Source organism: Bemisia tabaci, chromosome 4 (genome assembly GCF_918797505.1).
Source record: "Bemisia tabaci chromosome 4, PGI_BMITA_v3".
Lineage (NCBI taxonomy): Eukaryota > Metazoa > Arthropoda > Insecta > Hemiptera > Aleyrodidae > Bemisia > Bemisia tabaci.
This window is the reverse complement of record NC_092796.1, coordinates 29,452,995-29,473,282: the sequence shown is the minus strand read 5'-3', so window position 1 is coordinate 29,473,282 and position 20,288 is coordinate 29,452,995. Positions and strand designations below refer to the sequence as shown.

The 20,288-nt window shown below is 40.8% G+C and overlaps 1 protein-coding gene across 5 annotated transcripts in view; it reads right to left on the bottom strand.

Annotated features, from left to right (window-relative positions):
• Sol1 overlaps nt 1–20,288 on the bottom strand; it is a 307,494-nt gene that overhangs the window by 187,812 nt on the left and 99,394 nt on the right. For all 5 annotated transcript variants that reach the window (XM_072299662.1, XM_072299661.1, XM_072299659.1 and 2 more), the window contains one exon: nt 8,430–8,495. In XM_072299662.1, the coding sequence (XP_072155763.1) occupies nt 8,430–8,447 (18 nt within the window). In that variant the 5' untranslated portion in view covers nt 8,448–8,495. The remainder of the gene's footprint in view (nt 1–8,429; nt 8,496–20,288) is intronic.

Sequence of the window (20,288 nt, the reverse complement as noted above, 5' to 3'; positions counted from 1 at the left end):
TATAAATGCACCGGGTGTTGCTGTTGAGCGAGTTTTCCTCCAGATTCTCGAGTTATGACGCGCGAGGGCATCCGAGAGGGGAGCTGGACCTGGAAACCACCCCCAATCCACCCCCCCACCCCCTCCTCCAAGCCTATCCCTCAGATATATTTGAATTTTTCTCCGCATTCTACCTCGCGTCTTATTCCGCGCCTTTTAATGGGACACCATCGTGGAGATTATTGGTGTCAAGACTACTGGAAAGTCAAGCTCCCTTTCCACACCAGGCTCTTTATAATATTATCCTTTTCCACTCCTTGAATTTTCCCGACTTTTAAGTCCTCAGCCGATAGGGAGCGCCTTTTGATTTCAATCTGCCTCTTGAATCCTATTACACAATTGGCAATTAGAGTACCCTCATAGGGGGAGTTTGGTCACTTCAGTGATAAAAATATTTGCGTTCTTATGTCACTTTTGGTTAATATAGGAAGTGAAACACAAACTTACACAAATTTTGTGTTGATTTTTGTACAGTTTGCGGTGAATTTAGCGCAGAAAACAATGAAGAGGGACAATTCTTCGATTGCGACGACGATATTCACAATTCGTTTTTTATTAGATTCCTTTAAGAAAGCTGGCAATCATTTTCTCTTGCAATTGTCAACCGAAGGATAGGGTTATTTTGTGTTTTTACTTCTTGTATAATCGAACTTTTGTGTTGAAATCCCTCCCTCTGTGCGGTTACCGCCTTTGATTAGCTCAGCCATCTTAGGCTAAGTGAGGCCTTCCAGGGCCCAAAAATAGTGGACGCTTTAAGTAAATGTAAGTAAAAAATTACTCAATACATATTTATATTTGCATGTCGCTACGAGAACTATACTCAAATGCAGTATTACGACGTATTTACATAGTTTTACAGCTAATCGTATGCTGTTTTCGAGAAAAATCATTCTAGATATAGTAAGGTTAGCATATAGGATAGTAGAATAGTGGCATTTTGAGGGGAACAAGATTTCATAAATTTGGGCATCACCGCTCTCCTCGACACGCCACCTGGACTACATTTTACAATTCGGAATAAATATTTCTGCCTCACTCAGAAAAGTACTAATCTTCAAAGGGGAACTAATACCACATACACTGATTTTGAAATGAGCCAGAAATTCCTCATTCAAAAGAGTAGTAAAAGTTTTCACGATATCTTCATTTCCTGCCTTTCGCGCCTTTCCCTGACCTTAGAGTTGAGAACTTTTGGGTAACAGATGAGGCTTACAATGGTGCTAAGATGGTGCAATTTTTTGTAGTATTTGCGGCAAAGAAAATTCATTCACAATCTACGCACTTTTTTACAATAGTATGGAAATACTTGAAGCAGATTCAAGGAAAAATTCATAGCAGAACTGTCGCAGAAGTTACTTCCAACTAGAGAACTACGTTGAACAATCTTGGCAGCATTGAAAGTCTTTATACGCTCTTTTACCAAAAAATGCCTCAATTTTTGAATTCCATAACATTGGAAAACGAGTCGCTTGCATCTAGAGTCCAGACTCTTAATAACATTGACGAGAAAAAATACTCTCGATTCAATCCGATTTTCCTTGAATCGAAGAGCCAATCCTCTCAATTTAGGCGGATATCCTTTTGATTCAAGCAAAAAGTCCGATTGAATCAAAGACTATTCCTTGTCCATGTTTTTAAGAGTCTGAACTCAAGATCCACGCGACATTTTGCCAGTGAACTTTCCCTGACCTTCGAACAAAATCCTCTTCAATTTTATTCCTCTCAATGACGCTGATTTCTGCGAAACGCTGCACACAAAATTCCCTGAATTTTTCAGACCACTGACGTTTTTCTGACTTTCCGTGCTTTTCCAGGTTTTCCAGACCACTGGTAAAGCTCGTAGTCCAAATAACCAGCTTCCATGTCAATGCATTGGAAGGCGTTTACGAGAAATTTGGCAAGCGTGTCGTCACGTCGGAACACGGATCACCGATCATTCACCTCGCATGATAAAGACCACCGATCACCATATCGGCATTGTAACGTTCGCTGCGGCGTTGCCAGATCGAACGTAAATGATCCGAGCCAAAGATTAAATGCGTGATATTTATCGGTAAATCCGACAACCCCGGGCCAGGGCTCAAAGCATCCAGCCGGATTTTAAAATAAATCACTGCGAAACAATCCGCTGACAATAAGAATACTGAGCACCGTGCACAGGGCCAACATGTGTTGTCATATGGTTCACACACCCACTCTTTTCCGGCCATTTTTGGGGGTAGTTTCAAGGATGAACAAATTCGGCAGGAAAGTCGCATCGTTTCTCGACGTAAAAACGCGTTTCTACTTTTCAACGTTGCAAAATTTTCGATCGGAAATTGCGCTTTTGTGAAGATGATTCGTGGATCTGCTCTTTTACCACCATTTTAGGGGAGAGGTCTTAATGCTAAAAAAAAAAAAAAAAAGGTCTCAATGCTTAAAAAAAAAAAAAAAATCGGAAACAAACTTATTGTCATGGGGGAAAGAACGCTACTACATTTCAACGCTGCCAGATTTCCATTGGTAAACTGTAATTTAAAAAGGATGATGTTGAGTATTTTTCATCGAAAATTTCTCTGATTTTTGTTCCTCATGATTGTGCGCACAAGTTAGCCTAATTTTGGACAGAACTCATGCAGTCATACCTTTGTGAAAATTTGATGGGCTTGAATCGAATTTGCATTTTTAGAATTAAGTTACCCACCTTTTTCGGAGAAACAACGCAATGTAAGTCAGCATGACCTTTGAAACATGTTGAAGCCTTATTTTTTCGCGTTAGTCTCTACCGTGATGCTGATAGAAGTATTTATTCCTAAAATGACCTTGCATTCTTCCTAATTCACATGTACCAAAATGAGCTCTACTCTGCACGATCCAGAACCGATTGCAGGATTTGCCGGCATAATTTGAGCTGAACTTTAGCAGAGCTTTTATAAAAATCAGGATTACTCTATACCTTGCCATTAAGTTCTCTCTAAATTATAGGGGAAGCTCTGCAAAAACGAATCAAGTTTATGAAAGAACTCCTCATAAAGTCAGGTTTTGAACCTCTCCTGAATAAATACTTGCTCAGTCTTTTTTTACGCTGAATCGTTGTTGTAAATAAATAATAAGGGTCCAGGGTTTAAAATGGCATTGCATGGCATGAAGGAGTCAGCGGCGTGGCGTGCTTTGCGATGTATCGATTGATCTGTCATTTTAAACTATGTAAAAGGATCGAAAAACTGGACGTTCGCATTGAACACCTCAATAATCGATTCTTTACCCTAGTTTCAAAAGGAAAACATTGATAATCGATCGTTGACGCCTCGCCACTGGAAGGAATTCTACACTGAATCGACGAGGATGCGGTTATCTCGGATTAATACGATTTGATTCAATGCTTGACTAGGGCTCTTTTCCTCAGTAATTGATGCATTTAATTATAGCCTTCCAGGCTCCATTGATAAAGTTGAACTTCAAAGTTCTCCAAAGGCATTTTCATTTGATCATTAGTCATTTAAATAATACGGTTGCTTCATTTTAATCCTAGCTTAACCATCATTTTTTCGCTTGATAAGTCAATGTGCCAGCATTGGTGCAAACTGAAACAGCCGAAGTTTATCTACGGCTCGCGGAAAATTTCAAATTCAACAATTTCCCACAGTGCTCAATATCGGGAAAATCGTGCTGAAATCATGAAAATCTCAATTTTTCAAAAACTACACGTTTTTGCGCTTTATACTGCAAGCCCTTTAATTGGACTACATTCTGCAATTAAGAACTACAATTCCTGGCTTATCAGTAAAAACATCTATGAGCACAGAGACACTATTGGTACTTACGTTGCTTCTTAACTGAGCCAGAAATTATGGTTGCCAATGGATCAGTTGCGCTGGTCGCAGAATCGAGTTTTGATGCTAAATTCTTGCAGATCAGCGGAAAGTAATAAGGTCCGTCCAAAGCGCAAGTTTCTATGTTCAATACTAACCGAGATATCGCCCCTTGAAAAGTCGTGTTATTGACGTCATCTACCGCGGTAATGACACCCTTGGTGTCCTTCCTCTTGCTTTCAGCCGAGTTTCACGTTGAACAAGCAGTGCAAATGTGCGTCACATACCGACTGATGAAAGCAAGGTGGAAGAAACCAAGGGTGTCACTACCGCGTAAGATGCGACGTCAAATACTCGACTTTTGAAAGGGCGGTGTCTCGGTCAATATTAAGGGTAGGAAGTTGCTGTTTGGGCAGATCCTATTATTTTTTAGCTAATCTGCAAGGATCGAGCATCAATATACGATTCTATGATCAGGGCGACTGACCCATTGTGAATGAATTTTTCACGGTCATGGCACGATTCCATATACCGACCTTGTAACAAGGCGTATTCACACTGAGCCGAATTTTGTCGGCTATTCCACACGGGGATGCAACATCTATGATGAGTCCAAACCGCATCACCAGCTAATCAGCGGGATGATTTGGTAGACATAGCTACAGACAAAGAAGACAAAAGGGATACAGAGAGATCCTATCAGTGGCTTTGGGTTTGCAATGGACAAAAGAGGTGGCTAATAGACTAATGACAGCCCACGAGAGACCCTTTAGTTAGTCTATCATTTTCTCCCTTATATTAGTCGATAGGATTCAACCATTTCAGCCAATAGGATCGCTCCATAAAACCTGTTTCTTCTTTGTCTATCGATTTATCAATAAATCTCAAGAATCAGCCCGCAGAAGCGCTAAGCCGGGCTTACGGTCAGTCCAGACTCATCCTAAGTATAGCCCGTGTCCCACCAGCAAATGAACTTATAAGGTGCAAGATGGCGGAGATGCGTACAGGTTCTCGCGCAAGTCTACTATCAAAAGTTACGGGCCGTCAAATATTGATGAGCAATTGTCATCTTGCATTTGATGAGTTCATTTGATAGTGGGACGCGGGCTTTCATTTAAGTACGGTGGAAGGACCGACAAATTCGGCCCCTGGGTCATAACTATAGAGTCCCTTTATACTGAGAGTCAAGACAACACCCCCTCATGGAGTCACAAACGGGACTATAAGATTACAGAAATTGAACGTTTTTTGGTTTTTTGTAATCTTTGATCGGCCCATTCTCAAATTCCTTTCTCCGTTCCTTCTCTCATTTCGTTTGTTCCTCGCCGAACCCGTAATTCCCTGGTCCATTCCATATTCTAATCTTTGCAATCGGTGAAAATGTAATCTTTATTCCCGTTTGTGACACTGTGAAGGCCTAAAATACGGGAACCAATCAGAAATGGATTCACATTGTCTTGACTCTCAGTATGAAGGGACTCTAGCCATAACTAACCTTGCCTGCGGTCACCGATACATTCCAGCACCGAAGAGCAACAAGCAACGGAGTCAAGCCCCGAATTCCTGGGGCGTTCACACTCTCGACATCACCGTCGAAATAGGCGGAATTCCCGTCGCAGCGATCTCGGCAACCGCGGGACGGGTATTAATTATAGCTTTTGCCGCGATCGGCCATTCAGAACGTAAAGCCGTGTAACCCAGGGACGTAAATATTTCCGGTCCGGTGTAATTAATGCGGAAACATCTAAATAATGCTGTAGAGCGTCCCCGCCGCCCCGCGCCGCGATGCCCGAAACAACGAACGCTTAAATGCTTCGACACTGGTTTCACGGCTGGCGGCGTTGCGTCGCTTCGATCTCCCTGTCGGGGACGCTAATCTTTTTGTCGAGTGCCGCTCCTTTCGCGGTCCGCCCGGGTATTATCGCGTTTGTCAATCAAATCAGCCGAGTTGGAGCTCCCTTTCAGTTCGGGGTCGGTTGTCTGTTCCCTCGCGCTTCTACCTCGCGCGAGTGACATCCGAGACCGTGCCAATTACCCGCGCGAGCGTGCGTTTGACTGCGTCAAAGACGCGTCTCCGACCGCGAGTGACGTGGCGGGTTGTTAGCTGCTGGTTGCCGGAGCAGCTTGTTAAGGTTAACATACACCGGTAAGTCCTCGTCCCACGATCAAATGAATTCGTCAAATGCAAGATGGCGGGTTCATCAACATTTGACGGCCCGCTAACATTTGATAGCGGACTTGCGCGAAAACCTGTCGCCATCTTGCATTTGATGAGTATTTGATAGGTTCATTTGATCGTGGGACACGGGCTTATCAAATTTTAGCGGGCCGTCAAATGTTGATGAACCCGCCATCTTGCATTTGATGAGTTAACTTGATCGTGGGACGAGGGCTTGAGTCAACTGGAGTAACTGTTAACCGAGAGAAAGATCATTTTGTCGTTTCCCAGGAACAAAATACCCTAGTGTATCTGTCACAGGCGAGTAGTAAAATCAGACATTTTGTCAAATGCCTAGGCAAATAGTCAAATATTCCAACTTAGTTTGAAATTTTGATTATTTTCCTAATTTTACAGAAAATAATTCGTTGCTCATGTGAAAACAAAGTCTAAGTAAAAATTCGCATCACACGATAGTATTTTGAACCATGTTTAGCTTCTGAGCAGCCACTCATTTTGAAATTTTCAGCATCTCATAAAATTCAGAATTTTCGGAACTTCAACATCTGAAAATATGAGAAGCAATCGAAGAGGAAGAGACAAAAAGGCTTCGTAGGTTTCATGAGTTATTCTTCCAAAAATATTGACAACTCGTGAGCTCTTCGTCATGAATTCACAAAATTGTGTAAACCGTCAAAATTTAACTGATTTCAATATTCACTGGAAAAAAACACAATGGATCTAGAGTCCAGACTCTTGAAAACATTGACAAGAAAAAATACTCTTGATTCAATCAGATTTAAGCTTAAATGAAAAGGAAATCCGCTCAAATTAAGAGGCTAATTGGTTCTTGATTTAAGCAAAAATCCGACCGAATCAAGAGTAATTTTTCTTGTCGATGTTTTTAAGAGTCTGGACTGTAGATCCAATGTGTTTTTTTTCCAGTGTTTGCCTGCGTCATATCCGTCAGGTTGGGAATAAAGGTCTCTTTGGCTCTACAAATATAGTGGTGATTAAATTTCTGCTCAACCGGCACTCGCGCTCCGTCGTGAAGAAAGTTATCGGAAGTTGAAACGGCGGCGGGGAATGTTCACGGCTGTCAAATGCACGGAGAATGAATTCAGTCCGAGACACCGAGGCTCGCCACTTCCACTTGCACTTCCATCTTGCCGAAACTTATTCCTTCGGACGGGATTATCACTTGCCCTCCGGGATGGAGTCATCTTTCATCATCCAAGATTCATTCTTTCTCCTAACATCCTTCGCCCTCCTCCCGTCTTCGCGATCGCCGCCAACCTCCCCCCCTTCCTCCCACCCGTGTCCGCTCCCATTAATATTTGCCAACATTTATCCCTTCATTTGTCTCCGACTCACTAACTTCCTTCCTGATACGTGAGCTCAGCCTTCACCACTCAGTGGTCCTCTTTCGAAAACAATTGAATCTGGACGTGCGAAAACCGCTAATGTCCATTTTTCGAGTCTTAAGTTTTTTTGAGTTCATGATACCATATAAAATATATCGAGTCGCTACCTCAGCGTGCTCGAGCGCTCTGCGACTCCCATTCGCCAAAGGAATCTATCTTCACATAGATTATCAGGCGAATGACACTTTTTCTGCCGTGCTAAGAAAAAACGCCGTGTGAACATTCGAGAGTTGCCCAAATTTCCTTCGATGAAATGTTCATTTTTGCGGCAAGTTATGAATATTTTTCCTTGAAATTTTCAGGCACCTCAGGTGAAATTGCGAGCAAAAGTATTTGAAAAATTGGGCAGAAAGTATTCATAAGTTTCTCAGGAAGCGTTTGGAATACGATTGCATCATTTAGAATTTGATTTATCGGAAGAAGGAAAATGGAACGATCCTATTGGTGGAAGCGGGCGGTTGCAATAGAAAAAGTAGGTAAGTGATAGACTAACTTAACGGCAACTCAAGAGACACTCCATAGTTCGTCCATCATTTTTCCTCTTTGCGTAGTAGAATCACCCGTTTCAACCAATTTAATCACTCCATTTTCCTCTTGTCTCCTTTATCGATCGCTTTGTCTAACGCTTTGCAGGTTACTTGCAATAATCAACCCTCTGGTTTCTGATTCCAGACAATAAATATTTTGATTGAATTACGCTTCTCCGTATAATACAAACAGATGAGTAGCTCTTTTATCCTGTGATAACTTCGTTAACTGGGGTGGAAAAAACCCATGCTTATCATTCGTATTTTTCACCGTGGAGTTTTTTGTAAAGGTATGGTCACTTCGGCTGGGATAACTCTGAATATCACTGGTGAGCGACGATGAGGCTACATCTTATCCACCTAAGTTTACCGCTCCTCATAACTCCCGAACTTTGTGCAATTGAGACGAACCCTCGCCATTTATTTTCAGAGAAAATAACGCTGTTGAAACTTAAAAGAAAACAAATCGAGTTCGTAGTAAGATACTTACCTCATAATGAGATTTCATCTCCTTAGACACCCCATCGCTTTTTTTCTCCAAATCTTAAGATTGATCCTGAAACCAAAGAAGAAAACGCAAGGTATTAATTCTTTGAAGAGATGGAAATCAGATTGATTTTCGCTAGACAGCAGACGAAATAGTTGACCTGTGGGGTAACCTAGGAAAAGTCCATACTTTGGCACGCGATCCTAAATCTTATTAAGATATGGATGGGCAATTAAACCAGAATCAGCCTAACTGCACTTCAAGTTGCCAAATTTACGGTTCGATTTTAATTTATTACTCGACGACCAGGAGACGTAAAACCCTCTAATATCCTCCGAATAATTTCCGAAACCACAAAATGTATGACCCCACGCGTGGTTGAATGTTCGATCGTCAGTTGTGGGCAAAAAATTAAAACGCTACAGAAATTAGGCAATGCCCAATACAGTCAAGCTCCTCCTTTTGGTTGGAGCCGATGTTTTGTAATGAAGTGATAAAGCACGTTCAGAAACTAAAGCACCTAACCAATATTCTGATCCCTAGTCAAAGACTTTAATTTGACGATTTTGGTCATTATAAAGCGTATGACTACGCGTCAAACATGCAAAATAACCTAGTACTTTAAAACATAGAAAAGTAACATGGAATTGGTTTATTTAGAGTACCACATTCTAAATAGTTTGCGATTGACTGAGTTTGTGCAGGTAGTATGTGGGGAAGACATTTTCAAGGAAGGAAAATTCACTTTCCTCAAGCAGAGCCCCGCTTTCATTCAGCTATTGTATTCTTGATTAAAAAAGTATCCTCTTGACGGCATACTCAAGAATTTTTCTGCCTAAATTGAGTCACTTTTTCCTCTGATAAAGTTCAAAAATTATGCTTAACGCTTTTAAATACGGATGCTATGATTTAGTGAGTTTTTGGACTACTGCACCCTTTTTTTGCCGAAGTATCTTGATTTATTTTGCGAGGAAAGCTCATCTAGAGGAGAACTCTTAAAAGATGCCTGTCATTCTGAATATGTTTGAGCGCTTTCAATTTCGTATGATACTGTGCACCACCTCTGCTGTGAAATAGTTGCTTGAGGCGCCGGCACGCTGCGGCGCGCGGCTGCCGGCCAGCCAGCGCCTACAAACCTAACTTGATACTTCAAGCATTGCGCAATGCGTGAAGTATCCCTTTAGGTTTGTAGGAGCCCGTGCGCGTTCCGCAGCACGCCAGCCACTCCGGTCAGTGTTAGGCTCTAATATTAAAACCAGCGGAGTCAGTATTTTTCAACTCATGATTTTGAAATGTTTGCACATGTTTTCGAATAAAAGTACAATGTCAGATATTTTGCGAGGAAAATCACGTCGTTCAAAAAACTCTTGAAGGGACGAATCCTCCTACCATTCGATGGCTTTTTGGTTGATCTGCGACGAAAATATCTGCGAGGGGATGGGCACATGCGATACAAGACAGTGGCGTGGCGTGCTTTCCGATATATCGATTGATCTACCATTTGAACTTATGGAAAAAGATCGATAAACATGTGTTCGCAACGAACAACCTAACGATTGATTCTTTCCCATAGCTTCAAATGGGGGAAATATCGATAATCGATCTTTTAGGCCTCGCTACTGATATAAAAACGGAAGAATCGGAGCGGGTGGAGGTCGGAGGGTACGTTCGAGACCCGCGTGACGACGCTTGTCAAACGTCAAACTCGACAGGGTGAAATCATTCGCCGTCAAAACTTTCCCGCCGTGTGAAAAAAAATTCCCGAACTTCAGTTGCACGAGGCCCGACACACCTGCTGCCAAATCGATGATGTAAGTCACAAAACAGCCATGGTGTCTGGAAGACTTGATTATTTTCATTCCCTGATATTTTCTCGATTTTCCTTTATTCAACGAAAAAATTATCAAGTATAAACTCGGGATTTCTTCTCATCTTCCTCAAGATCCTCTTGAGTAAACAAGATTTTTATCCCAAATTTACGAGGAAATCGAGTTTTTCGTCTTTTAACTGATTCTTTAAAGCCGATTCTACACAGATCACTATTTTCAAGGAAAATTTATCTCGGAGCGAAGAAAGAGGAAATGTTCGGTTTTCAGCACTGATCCCCACGCTCATTCTCTGATTTTTCCGGATATTTTTTACTCCATTATTATTTCCGCGGTTTCCCGGTGAATCCAGGTCGGTCGCAGGCGCCACGGAAAATACTCACTTTGGCTGCAATGTTTCAAACTATCCGAAGGTAATTCGACGGACGCAATTTTTGTGTCAGAGCGACGTGCGATACATCGCATCGATTCATTCCATAATTTCAGCCACTTGTCATTTTTTTCGAATTTTGAGATCGCACTTCTGTTGTCATGAGTCTAAAAAATGAATGTACAAAAGACGAAGAAATTCAACGTAATAAAAGCGTGGTTTTTTCAGAGAAAAAATATCACTCTCGATACTGATATCGAAACTCCACTCGAATGCGATATTTTTCCTCTAAAGAAACCACGTCTTTATTACGTTGAATTTCTTTGTCGAATTTGGTACATGAATTCTTCAGTCTCATGGCAACAGAATTGCGATCTCAAAATTCGAAAAAAATGACAGGTAGCTGGAATTATGAGACGAATCGAAGCGATATATCGCACTTCACTCTGACACAAAAAATGGCGTCCGTCGAATCAACTTAATTTATTGTTCCGTTTTGCAAAGAAAGCCGATGAACGTAATAGTTAAGTATCAAAACGTGTTCTATACAGGACGAATAAAAGTAAGTAAGTAGACGGCCTGCTTCTCGTTGGCATACTTACTCCCGTACTAAAATCAGAGACAATACATGGCCCTCCCGCCGTAGGGATGCAGCTACACTGTGCAATGAGCCCTGCCGTCCATAAAACACAATGCTGTCCACGGCTCATCTCAAAATATAGTTACGCCCTTCTGTCAGCCGAGCGGTGAAAACATCATGTCGACTAGATGAGTTCGGTTAAATCAATCGAATAAACGGTCACTAAACCATGATCGAATTTCGACTTACGAAAACGTTTTTCCGACGGTAAGTGACGCGTACAACACGATGCGCACGTAAAAAACCCGAAAAAGTAACTTTTAATAAAACTAGAGTTCCTTTATGGAGAGAGAGAGTCAAGACAACACGGCTTATGGTTTTCACAAACGGGAATAAAGATTACACGAATGGTACGCTTTTTGTAATCTTTGGTCAACTCACTCTCGAATTCCTGTCCCTGGTCCATCTCATTCCGTTTGTTCCTTGCCGTTTCCTCAATTCCCCGGCCCAGTCCAGTTTATAATCTTTGCCATCGGTGAAAATTTAATCTTTATTCCGGTTTGTGACATAATGAATGCCTAAAATACGGGAACCAATCAGAAATGAATTCGTATTGTCTTTACTCTCAGTATTTAGGGGCTCTAAATAAAACTGCGAAAATCTTTTCCAAGAGGAAATTTGGCATCATCCGAATGCTCATACGGCGTTTTTCCTTTTAGCACGGGAGCATTTTCATACTCTCCGTATGTATAGGGGTGCTCGAGGTCATCCCGTCTGGCGGTGGTGACCTCCATTCGGAGTCGAGCGTGCATTGCGGGTTGCAGAGCCGGCCGGGCGCGGGCTCCCCGGTGGCAGCGCACAGTGGATCGTGTCAACAGGATAGGTTGGACAAACTTCGGAAACTTTTTAAGCTCATAACTCCGTTTATACAAATCTTTGAGGTCCTAATAGTAAATCCATTGGTTTTTCCGTGAAATTTACTTCAAGATGCACCCCTTTAAGATTAAATTGTGACGAAATAAACATAACATATTTGTGATTTTTGTCAAAAGTTGCATGTTCGACCTCTCTAATTGGCTCGATCCACTGTGCGGCGCACAGTGGATCGAGTCAATCAGAGAGGTCGGACATAAAATGTTTGACTAAAACTGCAAATTTTGGTGTTTATTTCGTCACTTTTTAAATTGCAAGGGGTGTTTCTGGAAGAAAATTTTACGAGGAAGGCAATGGAGCCACTTTTAGAACCTCTAATTTTTGTGTAATCGGAGTTATGAGCGTTTAAAGTCTCCAAATTTTGTCCGACCTCTCCTATCGACTCGATCCACTGTGCGGCGGTGCAGAGTGCACAGGGTCGGGGTCGCGTCGCGGCGGTGCACACGTGATTTAATAAAGCCGCTAAGCTTGATTAAAGTTTCACGTTTCAGTTTCGATGGATCAACTTTAATGCGTTCCGCCGACGCCGAGCCGCCACCGACTCGATGCGCCGCGACGCGACGCCATGCGGACGTATTTAAGCTAAAAGGAACTATGTTCCGCGCGAATCCAATGTACTTAGTTCCTTTTGGCATAAATGCGTCCGTGTGTGATGCCGCCGAATCGCTCATTTTTTCCCGGTCCTCGCGCCAGGCCGCCGCACAATGGATTGAGTCAACGGGAGAGGTCGGAGAAAATTTGGGAACTTTAAAAGCTCTTGACTCCGTTCATACAAAACTTTTGTGGTTTTAAGAGTGGTTCAATTGGTTTTTTCGTAAAACTTGCTTCTTCAAGCACCCCTAGAAATATGAATTGTGACGAAATAAACATTAAGATTTGCAGTTTTAGTTAAAAATTGCATGTTCGATCTCTTTAATTGACTCGATCCATTGTGTGCCGGGTTCTGGCGCCAGATATGGCCGTTTCTCCGGCACTTAGCAGCCCACTGGACGCGTCGTAAAGCTGTAATTAGCAAACAATACTTAACAGTTTGTTGAATGCTGAACAAATGGTCGAATTTTAAGATTAACAAGTTTTTTACTTGTTTTAGATGTTAGTTTTTGAGTCATTAGCCACAAAAAATCTACAGAAACAAACCAAGATTTCGTTTTGTGGGATGCCTCCTTTTAACTTGTTTGGTTGTCCTTTTCGTAAGTAATGTGTTTTAAGGGATTTTTTAATTTATTTACACGAAAACAGAGAGCTGGCGAAAACGCTGCGATATATTTTCATTCTACGTTTTAAAAAAAGTGACGCTGATAAACGGTCATCTTCTTAATTATCAAAAAATCTATTTGTTCAGTGTTTGGAACGCAAAAATTATAACCCACGTGGATTCCATAACATAGATTTTGCTCCTTTTAAGAAATGAACGATGAGTTTCTTCAGTTTTCTTGGGGAGGGGGGGAAGTCAGGTTTCTACAGCGGTTAAGGTTTTCCAAGACCGAATTCGACTGGATTTACTTCAAGGGATAGTTTTAACTGTCACCCAGGCAGAAAAACGGTCGGTCGATAGCGCGCAAGGATAAGCAATCAACTGCAAAAATATCCCCTGAAGACATGCTTGCATCCACAGAAGATGCGATTTTTCGCGAACTGTATCACATCCCTCGGCGAGATATTTGCGGAGAAGCAATATGAACAGACCGCGCTGGTAAAGTAGCGCGCCTTGTTGCTACCTCTACGTATCGGCCGATTCTCAAAAGCTATACATCGAACATTACAAGTAGTGATATTTAAAATTGAGTTATATATGAGGAGCGCTTTGCAACAAGTTTGACCTAAAAAACGCTTAAAAATTCAAAGAGAACTGGAGCTACGAAAACTGGGTTTGAAGTTTTCAATTTCAGAACGCAAACAGTAAAAATTACTTTTTTAAAAACAAATATTCTGATGAGTCATGTCACGATATGAAATTGCTTGATGTAAATGCAACTTCAGCTATGATAGAACAAACGTCTCAGACAGAGGATGGGTTGCAAAATCGACTCGGAAGATCCAATTGTTTACAAGAGAATAATCTTGGGATATCTGTTTAAAACTTTGTCGATTTCGGCCCACAATTTGGAGAAAGATCAGTGCGATTTTCAATTAGAATCTTCCAACAGATTTCTAAGAGTGGCACAATGGGCCTGTTGCAAACTTTTGCTAGAGCAAAAATAAGAGTTGTTTCTTGTAGATAATGCCTCAAAAATCACGATGAGCGCATCGGCAAAGTCTGAAATGCACTCATAACTTCACAATCTGCGTAAGAAATTTGCGTTTTTTTAAGCTTCCCGCTTCAAAAACGATACTATGGCACAGGTGAACATTTTGTTAGAGGAGTCGCTCCATCGTCGGCGATACTCATCATGGCCGACGCTTGCGCGCAGTTCCGCGCGTAATTCGAGGAGAGTTCAAGGTCAATCAATTCGGGCGTGGAAAATATGAACGTTAACACACCGATTGTTATCTGGTCTAATCCAGTTCAGGTGTTATATCTCGTCCCATCAAACGTGTTTCGGCGGATTGGCGTCGGCCATGATGATTATTGCCGACGATGGAGCGACTCCTCTTACAAAATGTTCACCTGTGTCGTAGTATTGTTTTTGAAGCGGGAAGCTCAAAAAACCGCAAATTTCTTACGCAGACTGTGAAGTTATGAGTGCATTTCAGACTTCGCCGATGCGCTCATCGTGATTTTTGAGGCATTATCTACAAGAAACAACTCTTATTTTTGCTCTAGCAAAAGTTTGCAACAGGCCCATTTGAGAGTGGACATGTTTCAACTTTGCGATGTGGTTACGTTCTTGTGTCTAAGAGCTACGAACTTAGAATCTCTTGCACCAAATTCATTAGGATGTTTGAGACGGTTCTTCATCAAAATCTGAAAATCCTATTTTGTACTCGACTCGACAAAAATTGCCGTGATGAAAATTTTGCCTCCATACGTAAGGCCTCACATCCATGCACGGTTCGTTTTGAGTAAAAGTTATATGAAATTTTCTATCACTCAAAAAGTCTTTTCGGATTCGAAAAGTAGAGTGAAAAATGAGTCTTTCTAGAAAAAAATGAAAATAGGTCGTTCGAGCTCCTGGAAGAAATATATCGTTTTTTACATTTTTTAAGGGGCCTATAAGTGGGCTGATACGAAAATTGATCCAAAATTACTCAATGTTTCTGTTTTAATTTCTAAACTAAGATAGCTATTAAAGATCTTGGTTCATTTTAAAGCTGGTGTATTTTGCCGTCGATTGAGTGGTTGCAAGCTAATTTTGTCAAAAATTGGACAATGTTATGATAGCTTGAATAAAGGGTATCCAAAATAAAGCTTACATGTTTTCCTTACCAAGTAAGGCTCTAGTTTTTCTTTTTTCTTCAAGACTAACAACTTTAGAGTCAATCTGTAAATATTACAGCATTTGTAGATACTCTCAGGTCTGTAAACGAGCGTCAGATTTTTAAATTTGACCCATTGGTTCCGGTGTAAATCAAATTTTTGGTCGTTTTGTTCCGTTCTGTTACAATTAAACTTTGACATAACGGCGCAAAGGGGAGCGCCACTGACGAGGAGACCCAAGTACAGGAAAATCAATTTCTATCACTTTAACAATCGATCAAAATTTAAAGGTAAGCTCGTTACAAAGTTTAAATTACGATAAAGAACATTGTACTCTTTGGTTTTTTCCCTAAGCCCCCATTATTTGGGAGGTATGGGGCATTTTCGGGACAATTTTCAATTCGGACTGCTGTATGTGGCAAATTATTCGCGAATTTCAAAATATAAAATTCTCTGAGAGGAGAGTGTCAATACTTTCTTTTGATGTGCCATATGGCCTGCTGATCGACAAATTTTGGGGCCACGACCTCTCAAAAATTTTGGGGCTTTGGGAGGGCCCATAAGTACAAAAATTTTCAAATAGCAAGGGTATGTTTCGACCTCAGAACATGGATTCTACGCGAACAAATTATGTAAAGAATCGATATGGCGCACGGCCTGTTAGATTCAGATTTTATTTTTGTCCTTATTTTCTCCAAAAAATAACGGCCTTTTATGGAGAAATGGAGTTTTTTAGTAATTTGGAGCAAACAGGCCGTGCGCCATATCGATTCTACGTAATTTTTCGCGTAGAATCCATGTCTGAGGTCGAAACATACCCTTGCTATTTGAAATTTTTGTGACTTATGGCCCTCCAAAGCCCCAAAATTTTTGAGAGGTCGTGGCCCCAAAATTTGCGATCAGCAGGGCGCATATGGCACATCAAAAGAAAGTATTGACCTCTCCTCTCAGGAGACTTTTAGATTTTGAAATGCGAATAATTTGGCCACTTACAGCATCGAATTGAAAATTGTCCCGAAAATGCCCCATAACTCCAAAAAATGGGGGCTTAGGGAAAAAACGCAAAGAGTAAAATGTTCTTTATCGTATTTTAAACTTTGTAACGAGCTTTACATGTTAAATTTGATCGATTGTTAAAGTGGATAAAATTGATTTTCTGTACTTGGTCTCCTCGTCAGTGGCGCGTCTTGCGCCGTATGTCAATAGCTGATTGTAAGCAGAACGGAACAGAAACGACCAAAAATTGATTTTCTCCGGAACCAATGGGTCAAATTTAAAAATCTGACGCTCGTTACAGACCTGAGAGTACTACAAATGCTGTAATTTTTACAGATTGACTCTAAAGTTTTTAGTCTTGAAGGGGAAAAAAGAAAAAAATAGAGCCTTACTTGGTAAGGAAAACAAGTAAGCTTATTTTGGATACCCTTTATTCAAGCTATCATAACTTTGTCAATTTTTGACAAAATTAGCTTGCAGACCACTCAATCGACGGCAAATTACACCAGCTTTAAAATGAAACCAAGATCATTTTAATAGCTATCTTAGTTTAGAAATTAAAACAGAAACATTGAGTAATTTTGAGTCAATTTTCGTATCAGCCTCTTATAGGCCCTAAAAAATGTAAAAAACGATATATTTCTCCAGGAGCTCGAACGACCTATTTTCATTTTTAGCTAGAAAGACTCCATTTTCACTCTACTTTTCGAATCCGAAAAGACTTTTTGAGTGATAGAAAATTTCATATAACTTTTACTCAAACGAACCGTGCATGGAATGTCACAAAAAATATGATGAAGTTTATCGGTAATTTACATTTGGTTTACAGTTTACCAAAACTGTAATTTACTATCTACCTTTTAAAAATAAAAAAAACATCAAAGAGGTTCAGAGGTACGAAAAGATCTCAAATGATCATTAAGACAGGATTCCTGGATTATTATGACATGGTCTGTTCCCGTTACTTTACTTCCAATTTAAGAATCAAGGGAAGCGAGATTCCAAATTATCAGGACCAATTATGAACCGTCATGTGTGTGGGTGGGTCTGTGGGTATGCTGCCGTGCTAAGGAAAAACGCCGTATGAACCTTCAGGCGTTGCCAAATTTCTTTTGATAAAACAAGAATTTCCTGGTACGCATATGAATATTTTAATTCTATTTTTTTACACAATTTTGTACTCAATTTCACCTAAAGTTCCTGAAAATTTCAAGGAGAAATATTCATAATTTTCTTCAAAATAAATATTTTATCGTAGGAAATTTGGCAACACTGTCTCGAAAATCATTGGAGATCTTTTCGTATAGCTAAAGATCATTGATGATGTTTTACTTTTAATAGGGCTATTAATCCACAGGAGCTAAAATCAAACATGAGTGAGGGTAAGGTAAGAGTAAGGTGGAAGTCAATTGGGTTTCACTACTCAACGCACTCATAGAATGATGGAGTATTTTCTTTAATGTAGCATCCAATAATAGAAAAGTATCGTCTTGGTCGGGTAATTAATTACGCACTGTGAAATTTCACCCTCATAAAACCTCATATTTTTAAACCGCTAGTTCAGAGCAACAGAGCGCTCTGCGACTTCAAATCAACGAACAAAACTATCCATCCCCAGATCTTCAGGCAAGTCACAGCATCTGATCTCATTCTCCAATTTCTACTGCCAACCTATAGAACATCCACAGTCTAACACTTGGTCGGGCAACCAACTATCCGCCACTCTCCGCACATATCCACACCAAACAAATCGCCCGGTTTTGATATTATATGAGATTATCCTACTTCTCAACTCCCCCCCTCCCCATAATTTCCCATTATTCCACGCACTCCTTTACAACGGACAAGTGACTATGTAAAAAATAGAAAAATTCCAGATTTTTCGATCCTAGGATCGCGACAAGTCGTCGCTCCTCTGACGAAAGGGCGTATCTCAGTTGAACGTATTTATGCTGGATGGAACTATGTCACACGCAATCCCTACGAATGTAGTTCCTTTGATCATAAATATGTTCAGTTTCCGCATTAGCCCCAGAAAGCGTGGATTTATGCGTGAAACAGGGCTCGCATCGAAATTGAGATACACCCTTACGTCAGAGGAGCGATGAAATGTGAGACAAAGCTTGGATCGTGAGCCAACCTTAAAAACTGATTATTTTTTTCTTCTTTTTTCTCCTTAATACTTATTTTGAATTGTAGGACAAAATGCACATTTTACTGAAAAATCGGGCATTCAGCCATTTAGTTAAGATATAAATATGAAATTCAGTCGTGGAAGCGAATCTGAAATATGGTCGTTCGGCAGAAATGTCGAATCGTAGCAGAAGGCCGCTATTTTGGAACCAACGGCGAAGTGTGAATTATCGACTATCGATATTCTCCCATTTTAACCTATGGTAAAAAGTCAATTATTAAGGAGTTCGTCGCGACCACCCTGATAACCGATCTTTTCCCATAGGCTTGAATGGCAGACCAATCGATTCATCGCATTGCACAATGCATGTTAGGAACTTGTTTTCTCTCTTTTTTTTTAAACATAAGTTTTCTTTAAATGAAATGTATTTGAATAAACTAAATTAATTCAATGAAATGAACGTATTTATGCTAAAAAAAACTATGTGCATAGGGATTGTACGTAACATAGTTCCTTTCAGCATAAATACGTCCAAATATACGTTTGGAACTTTCCATAACACTAGAAAAAGAAAACACATTGGATCTAGTGTCCAGACTCTTAAAAACATCGACAAGAAAAAATACTCTTGATTCAATCGGATTTTTGCTTATATCAAGAACCAAGCCTCTTAATTTGAGCGGATTTCCTTTTGATTTAAGCAAAAATCTGATTGAATCAAGAGTATTTTTTCTTGTCAATGTTTTCAAGAGTCTGGACTCTAGATCCAATGTGGTTTTTTTTTTCTTTTTTTTCAGTGAACCCTGCAAACAGACTCTCCTCGCTTCATCCCCGCTTTCTCCGGCATTAACAAGGGAGACTTGGCAACGACCCCCGGTCGGGCGGAAAAAGTTTTCGTCGGGAGATAGTTCCTTGGAAATACTGACGTATTGTGTTCTGGCTCCTGTTCTGCCCTTCCGATCTTTCACTCGCGGAGCCGAAGCGATTCCCTCGCACGGCGCGGTGGCGCGGCGGCGGTGGCGCGGAGAGACAAGTTGCGAAGTATCCGAAACTTTCGGCGGATACACGGGAAAAAAGCGCTTTTTCCTATCCATTATATTGCGGTAGTCTTCTGTGACGTGAACTTTAGGTGTTCCGGTGCTGGGAGGATTAATTGATGGGAAAGATAACGCTCGTTCGCTCGTAAATTGTAGTCGTCGAGTTTTCGACGAAAGGACGTCAGTGACGTCACCGACGCGAGGACGGGGAGACGAAGATGCATCGCGCGGCGACCTAAGCGCGTCCCTTTAATCTGTTTTTGAGGACGACTTTTGAAGAGGATTCAACTTGTTTTCCTCCAACGGCAACGAAATTGAGATGTGGGAAATGTTATATTGCGGCATTTCCTCTTCCTGTGTTTTCTATACAGGTCGACCCGAAAGTTCCGCACTACCCCCTTATACTGACGTGCGAAGAAAGAACGCCGTATGAGCCATCAGACATTGCCAAGTTTCCTTTGATAAAATACGAATTTATTAAAAAAGTTATTAATATTTTTATTCCAATTTTCAGACAATATTGTTCGCAGTTTAATCTAAAATATCTCAAAATTTCAAGGAAAAATATGCATAAATTTTTTTAAAATGACCATTTTATGGGAGGAAAGGCAGCCCTCGAATTTTCGTA